Source organism: Erinaceus europaeus, chromosome 2, assembly GCF_950295315.1.
Source record: "Erinaceus europaeus chromosome 2, mEriEur2.1, whole genome shotgun sequence".
NCBI classification, from domain to species: domain Eukaryota; kingdom Metazoa; phylum Chordata; class Mammalia; order Eulipotyphla; family Erinaceidae; genus Erinaceus; species Erinaceus europaeus.
Genome location: NC_080163.1, coordinates 65,767,166 through 65,790,325, shown reverse-complemented (window position 1 = coordinate 65,790,325; position 23,160 = coordinate 65,767,166). Strand labels below are relative to the sequence as shown.

General features: G+C 40.5%; 1 protein-coding gene across 5 annotated transcripts in view; it reads left to right on the top strand.

The window, feature by feature from the left end:
- Window positions 1–1,034: 1,034 nt before the first annotated feature.
- LETM2 (leucine zipper and EF-hand containing transmembrane protein 2) overlaps window positions 1,035–23,160 on the top strand; it is a 29,452-nt gene continuing 7,326 nt past the window's right edge. Inside the window, exons 1-7 of one of the 5 annotated variants that reach the window (XM_060182461.1) lie at window positions 1,035–1,200; window positions 4,362–4,443; window positions 7,038–7,491; window positions 8,704–8,847; window positions 14,175–14,312; window positions 14,991–15,191; window positions 17,472–17,591. In XM_060182461.1, the coding sequence (XP_060038444.1) occupies window positions 4,397–4,443; window positions 7,038–7,491; window positions 8,704–8,847; window positions 14,175–14,312; window positions 14,991–15,191; window positions 17,472–17,591 (1,104 nt within the window). In that variant the 5' untranslated portion in view covers window positions 1,035–1,200; window positions 4,362–4,396. Of the gene's footprint in view, window positions 1,846–4,361; window positions 4,444–7,037; window positions 7,492–8,703; window positions 8,848–14,174; window positions 14,313–14,990; window positions 15,192–17,471; window positions 17,592–23,160 lie in introns of those variants that run through there. The other 4 variants (XM_060182465.1, XM_007516710.2, XM_060182460.1 and 1 more) reach the window with 4 other exon arrangements.

Sequence of the window (23,160 nt, the reverse complement as noted above, 5' to 3'; positions counted from 1 at the left end):
ATACTGAAGAATGTTTTTGCACCTTTTACATATTCCAAAATATGCGCGTGATTAATTATAGAACAGTGTGAGAATTAGATCCTTTTATAACTCAGATTCAACCATGGAGAATAGTCAGAGGAAGAGAAGAAAGACTAAAGCTTTGGAATAGTTGTAGTAAACACAGGACTTGAAGTGAAAACCTTTATGTGGAAAGTTGGTCATCAGACATGCACAAAGGGACCTCTAGTGGCCAAACTGAAAATTTTTGTTTATTTAAAATAGTAGGTTGACTTATTAGCTGGGGAAAAAGTTTGTGTATTAAAAGCAGTCTGAATTTTTTTTTTTTCAAACTGAAATTTAATACCCGGTATCTTTCATTCTTACAAATGTGCGGCCTAGAAGAACAGTGTCTGTGGTCAGCTCATATGTTAAGACAAGTATTCCCCCATAAGAAAGCAATTTCTTGCAGTCTGATGTTAATGTTGGTCAAAGTAGTGTCACTACAAATGTTGTATTCCTTCTAGAGTTAGATGGAATGACAAACTGAGGAGTGTATTTCTAGATCTTTCATTTTCCTCTGATGTCTCAGTAGCCCATTTTAGAAACTGAAATGCCCCCAACCTGCAGTGCCTGCCTGTCATCACAGTTACTACAATATATATTTTAGATGTCACTTGAGACTTCTGTACAACTACTATTAAGAAAACAATGCCTATTAAGAAAACATTTACACAGCAAATTTCCTTTGTGGAATTCCGATTTCTCTAGGATTATTTCACTGCATTTCAGTCCCAACACCTGGAAAAAGGAGATAGATATTCCCGCCCTTTCTATCACCCCCATACACCCCTCGCACACCCTTCCACGGCTTTGGCGGAGTTGGTGCAGGCGGGTGGAGGGAAAAGAAACCTCTCAAGATGATGTAATTCCTGAGTCCAAAATGGTTACCATGGCGACTATCGGGGTGTATTATGCTATCTATAGGTTAAAAGCTTCTTTATCCTAGTCTTCAATGAAGAGGGCCGGCTAGAGGGAGGGGCAGCTGTTAAAGTGCAGCCTGCAAAGTGTGGACAGGTGAAAAATAAGAGACTTTGGGAGACGCCCGGCACAAGTCTGAACCCCCAGGAAAGGTCACTTCGCAGATCAGAGCGGGACCTCACGGCCTCGGGAACCGCGTCCTCCGAAGGACGCCCGCCCCTCAAACCTGACCGTTCATTGGTGGGTGGTGTCGTCACTCAGTGACGTTGGCGGGTGAGGAACGAGAGGTGGAGCCATAGAGACTTGGCCTCCGGCCTTTCTAGCTCTGGGTTAAGGGGGGGTGATTGGGAAGGGCCTGGAGGACTGAGGCAGCCGTTCCCGGGAGCCTGCCGGAGGAGGTAGGGGTGGCGGGCCGTCCTAGGCTGTGACTTGGTGGACTCAGCGTACTTGTTTTCCTCCGGATCCCACACCCTCGGCATCCTGCTCCTCCCATCGGCGCCCAGTTTTCCCGACAGCTTCCAGTTCTTCACCTTGATCTCCTCAATCCTTGACTTCGTCCGTCCCACCTCCCCTGAACATACTGCACCCCTCAACTTGGGAGCTCAACCTCCACCCTCTGCCCCTCCACACTTTCATGCTTCTCTTCTTCCTTTCTCTTCCGTCCCTTCCATCCTGCTTCTCTCCGTCTTTCCTCCCTCAACCCGGATCGCCTACACGGTTCGTCGTTGTGGTACCTGCGCCACCCTGGCACCAAAACAAAGGTCCCCCCCATCCCCACCCCACCCCGACAAACACAGCCCACCGACACACACCACGCACAAAAGCCACGAGTCGAGGAAGCTCAGGGCGGTTTAGGGCCCCTGTGGCCAAGTACCGGAAGCAAAGGTAATGGGGAGGAGGTTCACAAATGTGGGTGCAAGCGCCCCGGCGTGGGGGTGGGGCTGCCAGCGCGGCCACGCCCCCGCCCGGGCCTGACCCTTGGGGAAGAGTTTACCTCCAGCCCAGAACAGGTGACCCGGGGACCCGGTCTGATCTGCTAACACCGTGAGTCCGTCCACCTAAGGCTGGGTCCCAAGGTTCTCAAGTTTTGAAGTTTGAACTCCTAGTTCAAAATGTCAACTCTATGGGTGGGGTTTTCATCCAGGAGAGACACACCCCTCTTGCCTCCTCCCCCTAAGCTTCCATTCTCTCCAGCAGGAAAGCAGAATTAACTGTGTAAGATAGTAAGGCTGTACAGAATATGGGAAAATTTTTGGGTAACGCTTATTTAAAAGCATAAAGCTCCATTTGGGCTCCATTGGGAGTATCACTCGTAGAAAAACACGGACTACCTCCTCTTTGAACTGTACATGCGTGCCCTATGTATTCTTTTTCACTACTATACATAAATGAAATTAGTGAGTTGTCTTCCTTTTTAAAGTCTGGAGCAACTTGATCATGTAAGAAAAAAAAACTGAGAACAAATACAATACATTTACTTTCTGCCTATATAGTTCTAGGTTTCAATTAAGTATGTCTTGCTCAGTTTGGCAACCATTTAAGTAGATCAGAAACCAGAATGTTTTTGAAGATCATATTATCATCCTGAACAATATGACATCAGAGAACCTATCTGTTTGTTGGCATCTCAAAATACCCTTGTCAAACCCAGGGCTAAGAAAATATTATTCATAATCGTTGGAAATAAACTTAAAGGAAAATTTACACCTTGAATAGAAGATGTAAAAACCCCATCCTTGCAATTGTTAAAAAAAAAAGCATCCTGTTATCTTCATGTATTCTTAAAAAATTTATTAATATATTTGTGACACATGTAATGTGAACCATACACTGGCATGTGGGGCTGGAACTCAGAACCTTTTACTTTCAGCTTTTCTGCTCTACTACCTCCCAGTATGCTACTCGGTTATTGGAAAAGTTGTGACACATTTTTGCTTAGAAAAACATAGAAAAGGGCAGGGTAGATAGCATAATGCAAAGAGACTCTCATGCCTGAGGTTTCAAAGTCCCAGGTTCAGTCCCCCACAACATCATAAACCACAGCTGAGTAGTGCTCTGGGTTAAAAAAAGAAAAAGAAAAACATAGAAAAATATGTCCTGACTTTTCCAACAACCCAATACAATGTGTTTTTTAAAATATTTTATTTTAATGAGAAACACACACACATACCCCAGAGTGCTGCTCAGCTCTGGCATCTGGTGGTGCTGGGGATTGAACATGGAAGCATAGGAGCCTCAGGCATGAAAGTTTTACCTAAGCATTATGCTGTCTCCCCAGCCCATAATGTGTTTCCCAATCTCAGTATATGTGATATGTGATTTTCTATTTGTTAAAATATTCTTTTTTTAATTTCTTTTTTTAGCTTTTTTTTTTTTTCCCTTCAGGGTTATTGCCAGGGCTCGGTGCCTGCACCAGGAATCCACTGCTCCTGGAGACCATTTTTTCCCCTTTTGTTGCCCTTGTTGTTTTATCATTGTTGTCGATATTATTATTGTTGTTTTTGCTATCGTTGGATAGGACAGAGAGAAATCGAGAGGCGGGAAAGACAAAGAGGGGGAGAGAAAGACACCTGCAGACCTGCTTCACTACCTGTGAAGCCACTCCCTTGCAGGTGGGGAGCAGGGGCTCCAACAGGGATCCTTACGTGGGTCCTTGCGCTTTTCGCCACGTGTGCTTAACCCACTGTGCTACCGCCAGACTCCCTTTTTTTTTTTTAGCTCTTTTTTTAAGTATCTGTTTTTTCTCTCTTTTAAAAAAAATATTTATTCCCTTCTGTTGCCCTTGTTGTTTTATTGTTGTAGTTGGGTAGGACAGAGAGAAATGGGGGGGGGGGCTACAGAGAGGGAGAAAGATAGACACCTGAAGACCTGCTTCACCACTTGTGAAGCAACTCCTCTGCAGGTGGGGAGCCGGGGTTTGAACCGGGATCCTTAAGCCAGTCCTTGCGCTTTGTGCCACCTGTGCTTAACCCGCAGCGCTACCGCCCAATTCCCCTTTTTTAGCTTTTTTAGCTTTATTTATTTATTGGATAGAGAGAGAAAAATCTAGAGGGAAGGGGATAATAGAGAGGGAGAGAGACAGACACCTGCAACACTGCTTCACCTGCTTGCAAAGCTGTCCCCCTGCAGGTGGGGACCAGGGGCTTGAACCAAGGACCTTGAGCATTGACACATGTACGCTCAGCCAGGTGCGCCACCACCCGGCCCCTTTTTGTTTGTTTTCTCTTGTTTCTGGAACTTAATTGGAGCTTCAGTGCTCCAGAGCCACTTTTTAAGAAAGAGATGGACACATAGACCCACCTGCAAACACACCCTCAGTACAAAAGCTGTCAATACTGCAGGAGATGGGTTTTATGTTGTATTGTTAAATACTAAATTGTTTACTTGCTCCTTCTATCTAGGTTCCCTTGTTGACTAACTGAGGCAAAATTTAAATATGGCCTTCTACACTTATAACACAATCTTAACTATTGCCCGAACAAGGTAAGCCTTGGAATTTCCTCTCCTCAATACTTACGTGAACTTTATTATCCTAAATGGAAAATACATAAAATGTTGGGTTTAGTACACAATTAAAACTTTTTGTCAGTTTTAGGAACGCTGATATTCTGATATATGTATATTTTCCCCCCTCCCACTAGGGTTATTGCTGGGATTTGGTTTCTGCATGATGACTCCACCATTCCCAGTGGGTTTTTTTTTCTTTTTCTTTTTGAATAGAAGGTGAGCCACAGAGAGAGAGGAGGGGAGGGAGTGAAAAAGAGACAGAGAGGAGAGACACCTGTAGCACTGCCCCACCTCCTGAAGCTTCCCCCTTGCAGATGAGGACTAGGAGCTTGAATCTAAGTCCTCATGAATGCTAATGTATGCACTCTACCAGGTGAGCCCTCACCCCACCCCTGATATATTTAAACTTAACCTCAAGTTATCTTTGTTTTCTTTTTCTCTTTTATTTGACAGGACCGAGAGAAATTGAGGGGGGAGGGAGAGATTGAAGGAGTAGGAGAGAGAGAGAGAGAGAGAGAGAGAGACCTGCTTTACTACTAGTGAAGTTTCTTCTCTACAGGTGGGTCTTGGGGCTTGAACCCAGGTCCTTGAGTATGGTAACATGTACATTCAATCAGGTATGCCAGTGCCCAGGCCCAACCTAAAATTTTCTAAATAGTTTACAACTGGGACCAAGTGATATTTCTGTATGTTTGGTGCAAGTTAGATAGAGGTTACAGTAGCCTGAATGACAGCTCTTGAGTCAGTGATTATTGCAGTAGTGCACCCGGTAAACTGCATCTTACTCTGTGTAGGGATGCTGGTTCAAGTTTCTGGTCCCCACCTGAAGGGGGAAAGCTTCACAAGCAGTGAAGCAAAGCAGTACTGCAGGTGTCTCTTTTTCTGTCTCCCTCTTTCCCTCCCCTTCTCTCTCAGTTTCTATCTCTATAAAATAATAAATTTTTAAAACTGCAATAATGAAAAAATCCATCTCCTCATCAAAAGAAGCCTCTTTGCTGGCCTCTTTGCTTGACTAAATGGATCTTATCTTTATTTTCAAACAATTTATTATGTTAATTAATTGAAAAATGTGAGGGGACAGGTGGCACACAGCCAGTTAAGCACACACACTGTAGTGTGCAAGGATCCAGGTTCAAGCCCCTGGTCTCCAACTGCAAGGGAAAAGTTTCATGAGTGGTGAAGTAGAGCTGCAGGCATCTCCCTGTCTCTCTCCCTCCTGTCTCAATTTCTCTTGGTCTCTATCCAGTAATAAACAAATTAATTAACTAATTAATTAAAATAGAAAGATGTACGGGAGTCGGGTGGTAGCGCAGCAGATTAAGCGCACATGGCGCAAAGCGCAAGGACCATCGTCGTAAGGATCCTTGTTTGAGTCCCTGGCTCTCCACCTGCAAGGGAGTTGCTTTACAAGCGGTGAAGCAGGTCTGCAGGTGTCTGTCTTTCTCTCCCTGTTTTAGTCTTCCCCTCCTCTCTCAATTTCTCTCTGTCCTATCCAACAACGACGACATCAATAATATCAATAACAATAATAACTACAACAAGGGCAACAAAAGGGAATAAATAAATAAATATTAAACACACACAAATAGAAAGATGTGAGGTGGTACATATCTGGGATATAGAGATACTCAGGTAGGGTCCTAATGATAATTCTCTTCCCTAAATTCTTAAGAAATAATAAGTGACGGGGCCGGGTGGTGGTGCACCTGGTTGAGCGACATGTTACAGTGCAAAAGGACCTGGGTTCGAGCCCCTGGCCCCCACCTGCAGGGGGAAAGCTTTGCAAGTGGTGAAGCAGGGTTTCAGGTGTCTCTCTGTCTATCTCCTCCTTCCCTCTTGATTTCTGGCTGTTTCTATCCAATGAATAAAGATAATAAAAAAATAATAATAAAAAGAAATAGTAAGTGAATAGTATTTCAGCTCTCTGAGGGCCTCTATTAAAGGGAGTCCATGTGTACTACATAGACAAGGTGGTATTATATGATTGGTTAATCCCACAGGGAGCAGGAAGTGTTTCGGTCAAACATTTCTATTGTCAGTAGTGTAGCTAAAGACCTAAGTCTTCCACCTGTTTTATTATAGTAGACGGGTAAACCTTCAGACATAATTCCTGTTGGAAAGTTGTTTGCTATGACATTTTAAGTTATTAGTTGCAGGGGGGCAGCTGATGGTGCATCCAGCTGAGCACACACATTACCATGCCCAAGCACCCAGGTGGGAAAACGGCTACTGGGTGCTTTGGTTTTGTCATGCAGGCACCGAGACCCCGAATAACCCTGGTGACAGTAAACAAACAAACAAGAATCAGTTGCAGGTTTGCTAACTTCTAGTGTCCTTAGGAATCAATTTCTTGTTCTTCGTTATAGAGTATATTATTCAACCAAAACAAAAGGATACTTTTTTTCAACTGTGATAAAAGTTACATTTCACTCATAAATGAACATTATCTTTCAAAATACAGGCTGAAAAACTACTGCTTTATTTTGATCAGATGAAATACATATTTCTTTAACTTTTGAGTTTGTGATTGTATGTGCTCAACTCAGAGGATGTTTTTTTTTTTATTCCAGATTCCATAGCCATTTTGTCCACCCTACCTGTGCTTCTTACTCCCCATCACTCGCATTTCTTCACTTGCCAGATTTCCATTTAAATAAAACACATGTGAAAAACTATGGCAGCAAGAAGTTCACCTACCCTAGCCAGCCAGGCAGTAAAGCACTTCACGCACGAACTAGAATAATACAAAAGCTACACACATCAGCATGTTGGTTACAAGACCTCCCTGGTAAACCTCAATTGGAGCAAACCACAAAAAAGTCACAGGTAACAAGCCCTAAGCCCAGAGGAGAAACTGGCTTGAAGATTAAGGAAGAAAAGCGATCTTTAAGACAAAGAATTGTGGATGAACTTAAATATTATTACAATGGATTCTATTTGCTTTGGATTGATACCAAAGTTGCTGCCAGAATGGTTTGGAGGCTGTTGCATGGACAGGTGCTGACCAGACGAGAGAGACGAAGGGTAGGCAAGAGTCATATTTGAGAAAGCAAACGGAAGGTTAAAATGATCTATTTTAGAACCAAGTTTTAAACTCAAAAATTTATCCTAAAAAAAAAAAAAATCCCAAACTAGGATAGCAGCTGATGATGAGAACCAGAATTCTTAGTTTATTGTCTACTGAGTTGCTATACAATTTTAGGCATGATTCTTCAAATGTGTATAACTTGCCTATAGAATGATTATAATACTGTTTCTCATATCTGCAAGGAGTTGTAAAAAAACTCAGGTTGATATATGAATCTGAAGTATAGACTATTGTTAATATCTTAAATATACACATTGAAAATGATTTGTAATTGCTTTTGGTTTATTTGCTTATTTCTTGGGTAGAGACAGAGAGAAGTTGAGAGGGAAGGAGGCAGCAGAGGTGGATAGAGAGAAACCCGGTAGCAGTATATTTCTCTGCTTGTGAAACTTCTCTGCTGTAGGTAGGAACTGGGGACTTGAACCTGAGTACTAAAGCATTATAATGTATGTGCTTTAGCCACTTCCACACCCCTTAAAAAATTTTAAAGACCCTGTGTTATTGGGCAGGGGTAGATAGCATAATGGTTATGCAAAGAGACTCTCATGCCTGACGCTCTATGAAGTCCCAGGTTCAATCCCCTGCACCACCATAAGCCAGAGCTGAGCAGTGCTCTGGTTAAAAAAAAAAAAAAGAAGAAAGAAAGAGAGAAAGACAGAAAAATACTGTGTTATTAAAGTACAACCCCCTTAGATGAAAGCTAAGAAATGAGGCCAGCAAAATAGCTCACCTGAATAGTGTGCCGCTCTGTCATTTGCACAACTCATGTACCTCCATTTTATTGAAAGAAGCTTCAGTGCTGTGGAGGCCCCCCCCCCCCCTTCTGAGAAAGCTACCCTCTGAAAAAGTCATCCCAGAGTGGTGAAGCCCTGGAGATTATATAAAAAGAAAAGAAAAGAAAAAAGCTAAGAAATGCCAATAATGTTTTGATTATTGTAGATTTCCATAAAGATAGCCCATAAATACTACTTAAGGGAGGAAAAATCCACCTTCCCATTTTACAAACAGCTGCAGAAAATGTCTTTGATTTTTTTTTTAAACATTTTAAAAACCAAGGCAGGCTTTTATGTTTTGTTTTGTTTTGTTTGTTTGTTTGTTTTTGGCATGACCTAAAATAATGAATACTGCATATGCATTTAATTCTTTAGCTGTTGAGAACTTGTGTTGATTTCTTCCGCCTGGTTCCATTTATGGTGTTCATAATTGTACCCTTCATGGAATTCTTATTACCAGTGTTTCTGAAACTATTCCCAGAGATGTTGCCATCAACGTTTGAAAGTGAATCCAAAAAGGTATGTATGTAGGATCTTACAAACTTTTTCTATAACACACTTTATTTATTTATTCGAGCAGTTTTTAGGTTTATGGAGAATTGAGCAGAAAGTACTGAGATTCTTAGGATACCTTTTTGCCTGGCATTTCCCCTATTGTTAACATCTTGCTTTAGTGTGGTATGTTTGTTGCAGTTGAAGGGCCATGATCTGTGTAACAGTACTTCTGCTCAGACTTTACATTAGGTTTCACAGCATTATATAGTAACATAGGTTTTGACAAACACAAACTGTTGTGTATGCACCATCATAGCATCATACAGAATAGTTTCATGGTTATAAAATCCTTTGTGCTCCTCTTGTTTGTCCGTCTCCTTCCTAGACCCTTCTGAGTAGGGAGCACAATCTTTCTTTCCTTTTTTTTTTTAAATTATTATTATCACTGAGACTTTACTGTTCCAGGCCAACTTTTCCAGACTGAAAGAGAGATACTGAGATAGAGAGATGAATGGAGAAAGGAAAAGGTTCCATAGCATCAAAACTTCCCCCCATGTGGTAGGGGCCAGACTTGAGCACATGACAAAGCAGGCACACTGTCCACACAAGCTGTCTTTCCAGCCCAACTACTGATCTTTTTACTGTCTATAGTTTTGCCTTTCTCTGAATGTTATAATGTTGAAACCACACATTTTATAGCCTTTCACATTGGCTTCTTTTTATTAGCAATATGCAATTATGGTTTCTTAATATTTTTCATGATTCATTTCTTTCTACACTGCATAATTTCCCTTTTATAGATGTACCATAGTTTGTTTATCCTGTTGAAAGGTACACGTTTTTGTTGTTTCGATTTTGGGGAAATTCTGAATTAACTTTCCATAAACATTCATATCCAGATCTCTTTTTGTGTATGTGTGTGTGTGGCGGGGGGGTAGGGGTGTTCACAGCACTGAAACTTCCTTCAAGGTGAGGGCTGGACTTGAACACGGGTTGTAATCATAGTGAAGCAGCTCATTAAGTGAGCTGTTTTGTAGGGCTCTCGTGTCTAGGTTTTTTAATCTTTTAATCTCTACATAAGCTTTCAACTCACTGGGGTAAATATCTAGGAGAACAATGTTGGATTATATAATAAGACTATACATAGCTGGATGTATTGCACCAAAGTAAAGGTCTCTGGGGTGGAGGGGGGGGATGTTCAGGTCCTGGATCATGATAGTGGAGGAGGACTTAGGTGGGAGGGTTAGAGCGTTATGTAGAAAACTGAGAAATGCTACATATGTACCAACTACTGTATTTTATTGTTGACTGTAAAACATTAGTCCCCCCAATAAAAAAAGAAAATACATGTTTTAAATAGCTAAAAAAATAAAACCAAAACTATACTTAGCTTTATTAGTAACTGTTAGATTGCCTTTCAAGATGGCTATACTATTTTGCATACCCAGTAGGGTGAGTTCCTGTTATTCCATATCTTCACCAGATATTCCATATCTTAATGTTGTTATACTTTGAATATTAACCATTCATTCTATTACATATATAGTGATCTCTCATTTTAATTTTCAGTTGTTATTTAAAATTTTTTTTCAGTTATTATTTTTTAAAGAGTTTATTTATTTATTAATGAGAAAGATAGGAGAAGAGAGAAAACAAACCACTCTGGAACATGTGCTGCCAGGGATTGAACTGAGAACATCATGCTTCAGAGTCCAGTGCTTTGTCCACTGCACCATATCCTGGGCCACAAATTTTCAGTTTTTCCAGTACAGTTTGTTAAAAACAAGCTCCTAACACCATTCAATTTTATATAGCTTTTTTTTTTTTAACTTTAACTAGTTTTTAACTATTGGGTTGTTGGAAAAGTCTTGACATGTTTTCCCTATGTTTTTCTATGCAAAAATTCATCATGACTCTTCTGACATCCCAACATTAGAAATAAAGAAGAAAGCAAACTGAATATTTCTTCCATTACTAACTGGAGAATAGATATGATTTGATTTGATGCTTTTGAGTAGTCTTTGAACAAAGGGTATGCTCACTTCATGGTCACTATGAAGATGATAATATAGAAAATAGAGACCATTTTGTTTCATTCTTTAAAAAAATTTTTTATTTATCTATTTATTCTCTTTTGTTGCCCTTGTTGTTTTTTATTGTTGTAGTTATTATTATTGTTGTTGTTGTCATTGTTGCATAGGACAGAGAGAAATGGAGAGAGATGGGAGAAGACAGAGAGGGGGAGAGAAAGATAGACACCTGCAGACCTGCTTCACCACTTGTGAAGAGACTCCCCTGCAGGTGGGGAGCCAGGGCTCGAACCGGGATCCTTACAGGTCCTTGTGCTTTGCGCCACCTGTGCCTAACCCACTGCACTACAGCCCAACTCCCCTTTTTAAAAAAATATTTATTTATTCCCTTCTGTTGCCCTTGTTCTTTTATTATTGTGGTTATTATTGTTGTACTTATTGATGTCGTCTTTGTTGGGTAGGACAGAGAGAAATGGAGAGAGGAGGGGAAAACAGAGGGGGAGAGAAAGAGACACCTGCAGACCTGCTTCACTTCTTGTGAACCGGGTGCTCGAACCGGTATCCTTACACAGGTCCTTGCACTTTGCACCACCTGCGCTTAACTCGCTGTGCTACCGCCCGACTCCCCCATTTTGTTCCATTCTATCAGACTGCAGTAGGAAGACAATATTATGGGAGGTCAGAGGACAATTGTTGTATCAGACTGGGAAGTATTTCACAGAAGAGGTAATTAATGTTGGAGCTGAGACATAAAGAATGATAGAATTTTACCATAGCATCTGAAAGGTATTTTAAATAGAAAGAAAGGCACTTAAAATGGATTAATAGTGCAAAAGCGTATGCTATAGCCAGAGACCACTGACTAGAAAGAACCACTGTGGTTGGAATAGGGAACACAAGGGAATGCATTTTTGAGGATGATGTGTTGGGGTCAAGTGGAAAGTATAGACCACCCCCTTAAAGAATTTTCAGAATTTACCCTTGATGGTGGTGGATGATGAAAGGTAGTTAACATGATCATGCCCAGGAAAGGAAATAAGATGAAATGCTACTGTAATAATACGAGAGAGATGACAAAGCCTGAACCATGAAAGTGGTTTAGGAAATAAAAACTTGATGCTAGATTTTAATGGAGAAAGTGGCAAACGCTAGAAGAAGAAGAATGGAGAAAGTGATTAATCTAAATATTCCTCTTTCCCCATACTGCTTACTCCCTAAATATATATTTATATATACCGTGATCACAGTATTAGTCATAGAAACTACTTTTTCCTCTTTTTAAAAATTTTTTTTATAAAGACAGAGGAAATGGGAAGGAAGGAAATAGCAAGAGAGAGAGGAAGAAAGATATTTGCAGCACTGTTTCACTGCCTATGAAACTTCCCTCTACAGGTGGGGGTAAGGGGTTTGAACCCAAGTCCTTGAGTATGATGAACTCTACTGAGTGTGCCACCACCTGGTCTTTGAAATTCCTTTCTTGTTAGCTTCGATCCATGAAGAGAGAGCTTAAGCACTTCTGTTTATATCAGGTCACACAGTACTATACATTTCTCTGTCATAGTAATTATATGTTATACTTTCATATTAATTTATGTCATTACTGAATTAGCATTAGTCACTAAATGTGTCATTTTCATTAAACTGGAAATTCTGTAAAAACAGGAATTCTTACCCGTTTTTACTCACATCCTGGGAAATGCTCAATAAATGATGAATGGTGGATATGGAAGAGTGAAATGAGTGGTTTTGATAAAAATATTGTTATACTGTGATTTTTTTTTTTGGATGAATCGTTAAGGACCATTTTTTTTTTATTCCCTTTTGTTGCCCTTGTTGTTTTATTATTGTAGTTATTATTGTTGTCATCATAGTTGGATAGGACAGAGAGAAATGGAGAGAGGAGGGAAGACAGAGAGAGGGAGAGATAGACAGACACCTGCAGACCTGCTTCACTGTGTGTGAAGTGACTCCCCTGCAAGTGGGGAGCTGGGGGCGTGTACCGGATCCTTACACTGGTCCTTGCACTTTGTGCCACCTGAGCTTAACCCGCTGCGCTACAGCCTGACTCCCTTAAAGACCATTCTAAAATTCAGTAGTACAAATCAGGGACCAGGTGGTATTTGGTTGAGTGCACACATTACCATGTACAAGGACTTGGGTTTGAATTCCCTGCATCTCACCTACAGAAGGGAGGCTTCATGAGCAGTGAAGCAGGGCTGCAGGTATCTATCTTTGTCTTTCCCTCTCTGTCTCCTCATCCTCTCTCAATTTCTATCTGTCTTATCAAATAAAATAGAAATTTAGGGAGTCTTCTCTCCCCCTCTTCTGTCTCCCAGTCTTCTCTCCATTTCTCTCTGTCCTATCCAACAATGACATCAATAACAACAACAATAATAACTACATCAATAAAACAAGGGCAACTAAAGGGGATAAATATTCAAAAATAGACATTTTAAAAAGGCAAAAAAATAAAAAGGCCACTGGGAGCAGTGGATTTAACCCTAGTTGCAATAAATAAACATAAACAAATAAATAAATAAATGGAGAAAAATACAAATAAACAATGTGTTTAAGACTAAATATTTACTCTTGTGTTGTGCTTTGTTTATATCTGTTAAAGCACTTTATTCACTATAATGTAACTAATATTATCTATTTTCTGTTTAAACTATAGGCTACTTCATCATAGAGTGTATTTTCTACTTTTCTTTGTGGCCCAAGGATAATCCAGGAAACACACACGCACGCACGCACGCACGCACGCACGCACACCAGAAATTTGTGTAACTAACAATCTAGACATTTTGTGTCAATTTAAGGAATTCAGTCTAATTGTAGATAATGACAAATACTCCCACTGAGTCAAATATTTGACACTGTGAGTCAAATATTTATGATCATTTTATGTTTCTTGTAATTTATTTATTTATTTATTTTACCAGAGCACTGGTCAGCTCTGGCTTATGGTGGTGCGGGGAATTGAATCTGGGACTTTGGAGCCTCGGGCATGAGAGTCTGTTTGCATGACCATTATGCTATCTACCCCCGCTTTATGATCATTTTACCTGTGAAAAATAAAAGGTAAGATTAAGAACACAGATGCCAACAGAACTTCTTTTGATATATTTATGTATATATATGTATATATATATACATGTATATATATATAGTGTATGTATGTATTTGATTAGGTCTAAAAACAATGGTAACACCTGAAATACGGACGAGCAGTAACAAAATGACAGTTATTTGTCTCTTGTCTTCACCTACTGAGTTATAATTGTGAACATTTGATAACCTTTTCCCTCTTCTACTTTTAAGGAAGAAAAACAGAGAAAGAAAATGGCTGCAAAGTTGGAACTAGCAAAATTTCTTCAAGAAACAATTACAGAAATGGCAAGGAGGAACAGGGCCAGCTTGGGAGATGCATCTACCCAGTTTTCATTCTATGTCAGACAGGTATCAGTCTTTTAAAAAAATTTTTTTAATATTTATTTCCTTTTGTTGCCCTTTTTGTTTCATTGTAGTTATTATTATTGTCGTCATTGTTGGATAGGACAGAGAGAAATGGAGAGAGGGAGGGGAGACAGAGGGGGGGAGAGAAAGATAGACACCTGCAGACCTGCTTGAGAAGTGACTCCGCTGCAGGTGGGGGGAGTCAAGGGCTCGAACCGGGATCCTTATGCTGGTCCACGCACTTTGCACCACCTACGCTTAACCCGCTGTGCTACAGCCTCACTCCCAGGTATCAGTCTTTTGTATAATCCCAAGCAACTTGTGGGTTGGCAGTTATATGGACAGCTTATGTCATTTTGGATCTTCCGAACTGTTCACCATCTCTGAACTTGAAAATATCATATACATACAACACTAACATCTCTCATGGTAGTTTACAGGGAAGTTTGTATTAGAGTAATCAATGTGTTGAAGACATTGATAGCTTCTTGGAAAGAAAAGTAGAATTTTGAACTTTGCCTGAAATTTTAGCTTATTGAGACGGATTTCAGACAAATCTCTTTATTATTTGTACCACAGGGCACATTTCCAGACATAAGATAAAGTCCATGAATTCTTTTTACCTGTCTTTCAAGCACTCTGCTGGAATGTTTTAATTAGTTCCTCTGTCTCACTACCTAGGTCCAAACAGGCCACAAGCCCAGCACAAAAGAGATAGCTCGCTTTTCCAAACTATTTGAGGATAAACTCACCCTGGAGCACCTAAACCGACCTCAGCTGGTTGCCCTTTGCAAGCTGCTAGAACTGCAATATTTTGGAACCAACAATTTACTCCGCTTTCAACTCATGATGAATCTGAAGTCTGTAAAAGCAGATGATGAAGTAAGTGACTAACTATAGCTGTAGGGCATTAGCAAGGCATTGGGAAATACCTTCGGGTGGCTTTCTGATGAAGTATAGTGTCTTCTTTTCAGCCTACCCATGGACTGGTTCTGGCAAAATGAAAGACCATTACCACAATAACTTGATTATGCATTTCTGGAATTGCCTGTCATCCTCTTTTTAAAAAATTAAAAAAAAATATTTATTCATTTTCCCTTTTTGTAGCCCTTGTTTTATTGTTGTAGTTATTATTGTTGTTATTGATGTTGTCATTGTTGGATAGGACAGAGAGAAATGGAGAGAGGAGGGGGAAGACAGAGAGGGGGAGAGAAAGATAGACACCTGCAGACCTGCTTCACCGCTTGTGAAGAGACTCCCCTGCAGGTGGGGAGCCGGGGGCTTGAATCAGGATCCTTATGCTGGTTCTTGTGCTTTGTGCCACCTGCGCTTAACCCACTGCGCTACAGCCCGACTCCCCCTGTCATCCTCTTTTCCTCATTTTCTTGAGAAGGAAATCATAAAAATAATTGACAATTCATATTTTTAGCTGGGGCTAGTCTAAAATAGTTAGGACCCACTGGGAAGGAACAAGGGTTCCACAGACTCTTTTCACTGCTAAGGACATTGGTCCTCCCGACACCTCTACCTCCCTCCCATCTTGAGGGTACTATAGTAAATAATTTGCTGAATAAGCTGATCTAGTAATGAGGAGTGACAAAACATAATGCAGGGAGGGGAAATAGAATTTAAGACCTCTTGGGGCCGGGTGGTGGCACACCTGGTTGAGTACACATGTTGCAATGCAGAAGGGCCCTGGTTCAAGCCCCCAGTCCCCACCTGCAGGGGGAAAAGCTTCACAAGTGGTGAAGCAGTGCTGTCTGCAGGTGTCTTTCTGTCTCTCTCCCTATTACCCACTTCCCTCTCAATTTCTGGCTGTCTCTATCCAATAAATAAATACAGATAATAAGTTTTTTTTAAAAAAGAACTTAATGCATCTTTAAAAAATATTTATTTATTTATTCCCTTTTGTTGCCCTTGTTGTTTTATTGTTGTAGTTATTATTGTCGTTGTTATTGATGTTGTTGTTGTTGGATAGGACAGAGAGAAATGGAGAGAAGAGGGGAAGACAGAGAGGGGGAGAGAAAGATAGACACCTGCAGACCTGCTTCACCACTTGTGAAGTGACGCCCCTGCAGGTGGGGAGCCAGGGGCTCGAACCGGGATCCTTAAACTGGTCCTTGAGCTTTGCGCCACATGCGCTTAACCCGCTGTGCTACCATCTGACTCCCAAACTTAACACTCTTATATAAGAAAGGCACAGGTTGGACTATAACTATTAATTAAACTCTTTAAAAAAAATGGAAAAACTGTAGGAGTCTGAAACAGCTGTCTTCAAGCATCCTGCAGGAGGAGATGGAATTCCCAGAACTAAGATAGCATGATACCCTTGGGCCCATTTGGATTTCAGTTGTTGCTTTCAGAACTTTGGAATGAACAATACTAGTCCCAGAAGAACCATGATTTTAAGTCACACCAAGCAGAGACTGTATTAAGTTATTTACTGAGGGAGTTTTGTGGACCAAAGAGTTAGGGCTATTTTGGGGGTGGTGTTAAGGGAATTGTGAAGGAAGAACAATATTAGGACATATAGCAAATGGTACATTGAATGCTTTTTATATTTTTATTTGTATTTATTTATTTTGAATGCTGTTAAAGTGCACTGTTTTTAAAATGGATCCTAAAGGTGTCATGAAAGGGAAGTGATATCATAACCAGGTGAAATGTAAAGCAGGAAGGGATTGGGGAGGTAGCATACTGAAGTCCCAAATTCAATCCTCCAGCACTATCATATGCCAGGAGAGAGAGAGAGAGAGAGAGAGAGAGAGAGAGATGAGGATAAAGCACTGAAGCTTTGGAAGCCGGACTCAAACCTGAATTGCCCACATGGCAAAGCAGCCACTAACCAAGTGGGCTAGTTCCTTGCCCCCCACCCCTCCCCCCTGAAAAGAAATATTAAAGAAAGAAAAACAAAAAGGAAAGAATTACTTTGGTGACGGAAATGTCAGGCAAGAGGTAAGTAAGTATCTGTTAGGATTTCTTCCTTTTAACTGTTACACCTTCCTAAGTCACCATGATTTTTAGGCTCCTGGTCTTTGCCGTCATTAGTGCAAAGGACAAAATGTGAAAGCTTCAGATTCTGTTTCCCATTTTGTTGGAATTTAGGGGTGAGAGAAAATTTCAGCCAAAATATCCAACATCATTCCTTCTGTTTCCTGTCAGGCCATTGCCAAAGAAGGGGTGAGTGCTCTGAGTGTATCAGAACTACAGTCTGCCTGCAGGGCCCGAGGGATGAGATCCCTGGGTCTCACTGAGGAACAGCTGAGACAACAGCTCACAGAGGCAAGTAGCAGCTTTTCTTGACCTTCTCACTATAACTCTTTAATTTTTAAAAAAAAAATACTTATTTATTCTCTTTTGATGCCCTTGTTTTATTGTTGTTCTTGATGTCCTCGTTGTTGGATAGGACAGAAAGGAAAGGAAAGAGAAGGGGAAGACGGGGAGAGAAAGACAAATGCAGATCTGCTTCACCGCCTGTGAAGTGACTCCCCTGCAGGTGGGGATCCTGGGGCTCGAACTGGGATCCTTACGCTGGTCCTTGCACTTTACGCCACCTGCGTTTAACTTCGCTTAACTCGCTGCGCTACAGTCTGACTCCCCTCACTAGAACTCTTTCCCCTCCAATATGAAGACCTGATTTTGTGATTTCTGCTTGGCAAATGAACCATCTTACCTAATTGGTCTTCCTTAATTGAGTCGTTGGATGCCAAAAAAATAAAAGGGGGGGGGGTCGGGCTGTAGCGCAGTAGGTTAAGCATACATGGCTCGAGGACTGGCATAAGAATCCCAGTTTGACCCCGGCTTTCCACCTGCAAGGGAGGTCGCTTCACAGGCGATGAAGCAACTCTGCAGGTGTCTATCTTTCTCTCCCCCTCTCTGTCTTCCTCATCACTCTCCATTTCTCTCTGTCCCATCTGGCAACAACAACATCAATAACAACAATAATAATAAGCACAACAATGATAAAAATAACAAGGGCAACAACAACAACAAAAAAAGCATGATTTGCTTTGGGCTGAATTGGCGCGGTAGTTGTTTCCTATTGCTCATAACAACCTAAGTGACTTAAAATAATACCCATTTACCAGTTCACAGTTTTGAGGTCAGTAGTGCAGTCTGTGGGTGAAGACTACTTCCACATTCCCGCCTTTTGTTGGCTGAATTTAGCCCTTTGCAGCTGTTGGACTGAGGTCCTCATTTGCTTTCTGCTGTCAACCCTAAGCTGCCCAGAGTCCTGGAGACCACATATATTCTTTACTTCTAAGGCCCACTCTATCTGTGAAGTCTGCAACAGAAAGCTTCTTCCATGGCACCCCCCCACATGCTTCTGATCGCCAACTTCCTTTGCTTTTGACGACTAGTTCCAGATTTAAAGATCTCAAATAGTTAGGTGAGACCTAATATTCATATCAAGTCAGGCATAATATTCACATCAAACCCACTGTCTTGGGGTCCTAAATAATGACATCTGTAAAATAGCTACATTTAGAATAGTATTAGCCATAAGAAAGTGTGGGTGACATGTGGGGATCAGGAATTGTAAGGCCATTTAAGAATTTGCCTGGGCGTCAGGCGGTGGTGCAGCAGGTTAAGCGCACATGGCTCAAAGTGCAGTAATGAGTGTAAGGATCCCGGTTCGAACTCCTGGCTCCCCACCTGCAGGGGAGTTGCTTCACAGGCTGTGAAGCAGGTCTCAGGTGTCTGTCTTTCTCTCCCCTCCTCTCTCCATTTCTCTCTATCCTATCCAACAACGATAACATCAACAACAACAATAACAACTACCACAATTAAAAAACAAGGGAAACAAAAGGACAAAAGGGAATAAATAAATATTTAAAAAAGAAAAGAAGAAAGGATGTATCATTTAAAAATACAGAGATTGGGTTGTGGTGCACCTAGTTAAGCACACATGTTACCATGTGCAAGGATCCAGGTTTGAGTCCCCACTCCTCATGTGCAGGGAGAAAGCTTCTAAAGTACAGAAGCAAGTACTGCATGTATCTCTGTCTTTCTCCCTCTCTATCTTCCTCTCCTTTCTCAATTTCTCTCCTATCAAGTAAAGAAAAAAAAAAAAGCCACCAGGAGCAGTGGACTTGTAATACAGGCACTGAGCCCCAGCGATAAGCCTGGTGGAAAAATAAATAAGTAAGTAAGCAAACAAACAAATAAATTTACTGTTACTGGATCAGAGAGATAGCTCACTAGGTAGGGCATATGCCTTGCCATTCACACAGCTGAAATCTGAGTGCCTGCATCATAAGGGCAGTACCATAGAAGTCTAGAGTGCTAGTACTATGGCATGTCTCTTGCTTCTCTCTCTCCATCTGTCTCTCTTTGTCTGCCTGAATGGAAAATTGGACTTGGAGATATGAAATTGCACATGTTCATGACTATAGTTGAGCAAAATCAAAGACAAAATGCACTACAGGGAGAAAGGCTACTAACCCAATCATTTAGCACTGCTTATTTCCCCCTACTAAACAGAGCACATATATATGATGGCTATACACTAAAATATCATCATAGATTGAATTTAAATGTATGAATGACTTTATTCTCTTTATTAGTGATTTAATATACTGATTTACAAAAGTATAAGATAATAGGGGTACAAGTCCACATTGTTCCCACCACTAGAGTTCTGTGTTCATTGGAAACTGCAATAGTTCTCTCAAGGTCACAGATGTGGATTTACTTCATATCTATATGTTTTTTTTTGTCCTCTTCTCTCACGTCTATTTATATTTAGCACAGGAGCCTATATAACCTTGATCCTGGATGTCAGACTGAGTTCACAGTCCATGGTCACAGGTGGGAACAGTCTAGACTGTACTCTTTCAGGACCATGATTTACTTTATTTCTTTAGTCTCTGTGTTTTCCAGTTTTTCTACATTGAGCCTATATTATAGTCCGAATATATGTGTATTTTTATTTATTATTTTTATCTCCACTCATTCCTTTTTTAAAATGTATTTTATTTATTTATTTTATTTATAGGAGAGAGAGAGAGACTGGAGCTGCACTCTGGCATATAAGGTGCCAGGGATTAAATTTGGGACCTCATGCTTGGAAGTCCAGAGCTCTACAACAATACTATTTCCTGGGTCCTCTCCATTTTTTCCCCTCTAATACTATGCATTTTTATTGTTTTTCCAGAGTACTGCTCAGCTCTGGTTCATAGTGGTACAGAGGACTGAACCTGGCACTTGGGAGCCTCAGTCATGAGAGTCTTTTTGTATAATTATTATGCTACCCTCGCCCCCATTTTTTTCCCTCCAGGGTTATTAGTGGGGCTTGGTGCCTGCACTATGAATCCACTGCTTCTGGAGGCCATTTTCTCATTTTGTTGCCCTTGTTGTTGTTGTTATTGTTTCTATTGCTATTGTTGTTGTTGGATAGGACAGAGAGAAATCGAGAGAAGAGGGGAAGACAGAAAGAGGAAGAGAAAGATAGACACCTGCAGAACTGCCTCACCACCTATGAAGCAACTCCCCTGCAGGTGGGGAGCCAGGGGCTTGACCTGGGATCCTTGCATCGGTCCTTGAGCTTTGTGCCATGTGTGTTTAACCCACTGAGCTACCACCCGCCTCCCATTTTTATTTTTTAACAAAATACCATTAGACTTTAGGCAGAGATATCATAAGAGGGCAAATTTTAAATTGGTAGACATATGCTATATCTTAACCTCATACTAAAATAAATTAAAATTAATTATATTAACAATGATGAGAGCTTGATGAGATTGTTGGTAAAGGTAGCAGAGTACCCTAGCATTGCTGGTAAAAATTTCTCTCTACAAAGAGGAATTCAGTGATATCTTACAAAGCTTAAAAGCATTTTATAATTTGACCAATTTCACTGCTAGGAATTTATGCTAAGTTCTTGCACAGGTACAAAATGATATAGCTATTCTTTGTGTTACCATTTATAATAGCAAAAGATTGTAGACAGCCAGGGTGTGAGAGGTGGATCCAACCTTGAACTCTCAAGCATGAGGCCCTGAATTCAACTTCAGGCATCCCATGTGCCAGAATGATGCTCAAGTTCTCTCTTACTCTCTTTAATAAGTAAAGAACTCTTTTAAAAATAGATTGTAGATAACCTAAAGGTCATTAATAGAATAACCAAATTCTGGTCATTTTTATACAGTGGAATCCTGTGCAGATGTTTAAAAACGAGGCAGCACTATATCTACTGATAGGAATCAGTTGCTAAGATATTCCAGTGGAAAAACAAAAGACCAAACAATGAATTTATGTCACCTCATGTAAAAAATTTAAAAAAATACATAAATAACATATATTTGAGTATGCATAGGATATCTTCAAAGGGACTTGGGACAGTAAGAGAAAAGGGGTAAAAGGTAGGCTTATTTTTACTGATTACGTTTCGCCTTTTTAATTTTGTCATATATTTACATAGACATATATACATATATGTACATACATATACACATGTATATATATATATATATGTATTAAAGATTTTACTTATTCATGAAAAGATATGTAGAGAGAGAAAGAAGCAGACATCACTCTGGTTCATGTGCTACCGGGGATTGAACTTGGGACCTCATGCTTGAGAGTCCAATGCTTTATGTACTTTGCTACCTCCTGGATACACACACACACACACACACACACACACACACATTTGTCATCATTAGTGCTTCACCACTCCAGGGTAACTTTTTCAGATTCAAAGATAGAGAGACAAGGTGAGAGATAAGAGAGATACCAGAGCATCAAAGCTTCCTCCTGTGTACTGTGGGTATCAGGCTAAAACCTGGGTTGTGCACATGACAAAGCAGGTACGCTATCTAGATAAGCTAGCTTGTTGGCCTTCCCTAGTGCATGCATTATTGATCTAAAATGTATTTTTTTATTTATGTTATTTTACTTTCTTCTCATTAAAAATTTTTTTTCAATGAAAGGGAGAAAGAAGAAGAGAGAAAGAGAGGCATCAGAGCACACTGCTTAGTTTGGGTTTATGGTAGTACTAGGGATTAAATTTAGGACCTCAGAATGTCAGCCTTGAAAGTCTTTTTAAAAATTTATTTATTAATTAATGTGAAGGATAGGAGGAGAGAAAGAAATAACCAGACATCACTCTGGCACATGTGCTGCTGGGGATTGAACTTGGGACCTTATTTTGAGAATCTTATGCCTTATACACTGCACCTGCACCATCTCCAGAACCACGACTTTTTGTATAATCATTATTCCCTAACCTGTATTTTTTAAAAGTGTGACCAATCTGGTACCAAAAAACGTATATCTCAGTCTCACTTTAATGTTTAATTTTTGGTTATAATAATGGTGTTTACGGGAGTCAGGCGGTAGCACAGCAGGTTAAGTACAGGTGGCACAAAGTGCAAGGGCCGGCGTAAGGATCCCGGTTCGAGTCCCTGGATCCCCACTTGCAGGGGCGTCGTTTCACAGGCGGTGAAGCAGGTCTGCAGGTGTCTATCTTTCTCTCCCCCTCTCTGTCTTCCCCTCCTCTCTCCATTTCTCTCTGTCCTATCCAACAATGATGACAACAATAATAACTACAACAATAAAACAAGGACAACAAAAGGGAATAAATAAATAAAAATATATTTTAAAAAATTAAAAAAATAATGGCAGTTTATTCATTTACATTATCTACTTGTCTAAGCAAAGAGAATTAGCTGCTTTGATCTATAATTGGTGTGTTTAATTGAACACTCCTCTAACCCTGAGGGCAACACCACTGTAGTGAGGGAAGGTGCAGGATCCAACCACTGGTGTAGAAACCAGCAGGTTTGTGTTCTTACCCTTGTTCTGCCCTTAGTTAATGACCTCATCAACCATCAGCATGCATGTACCA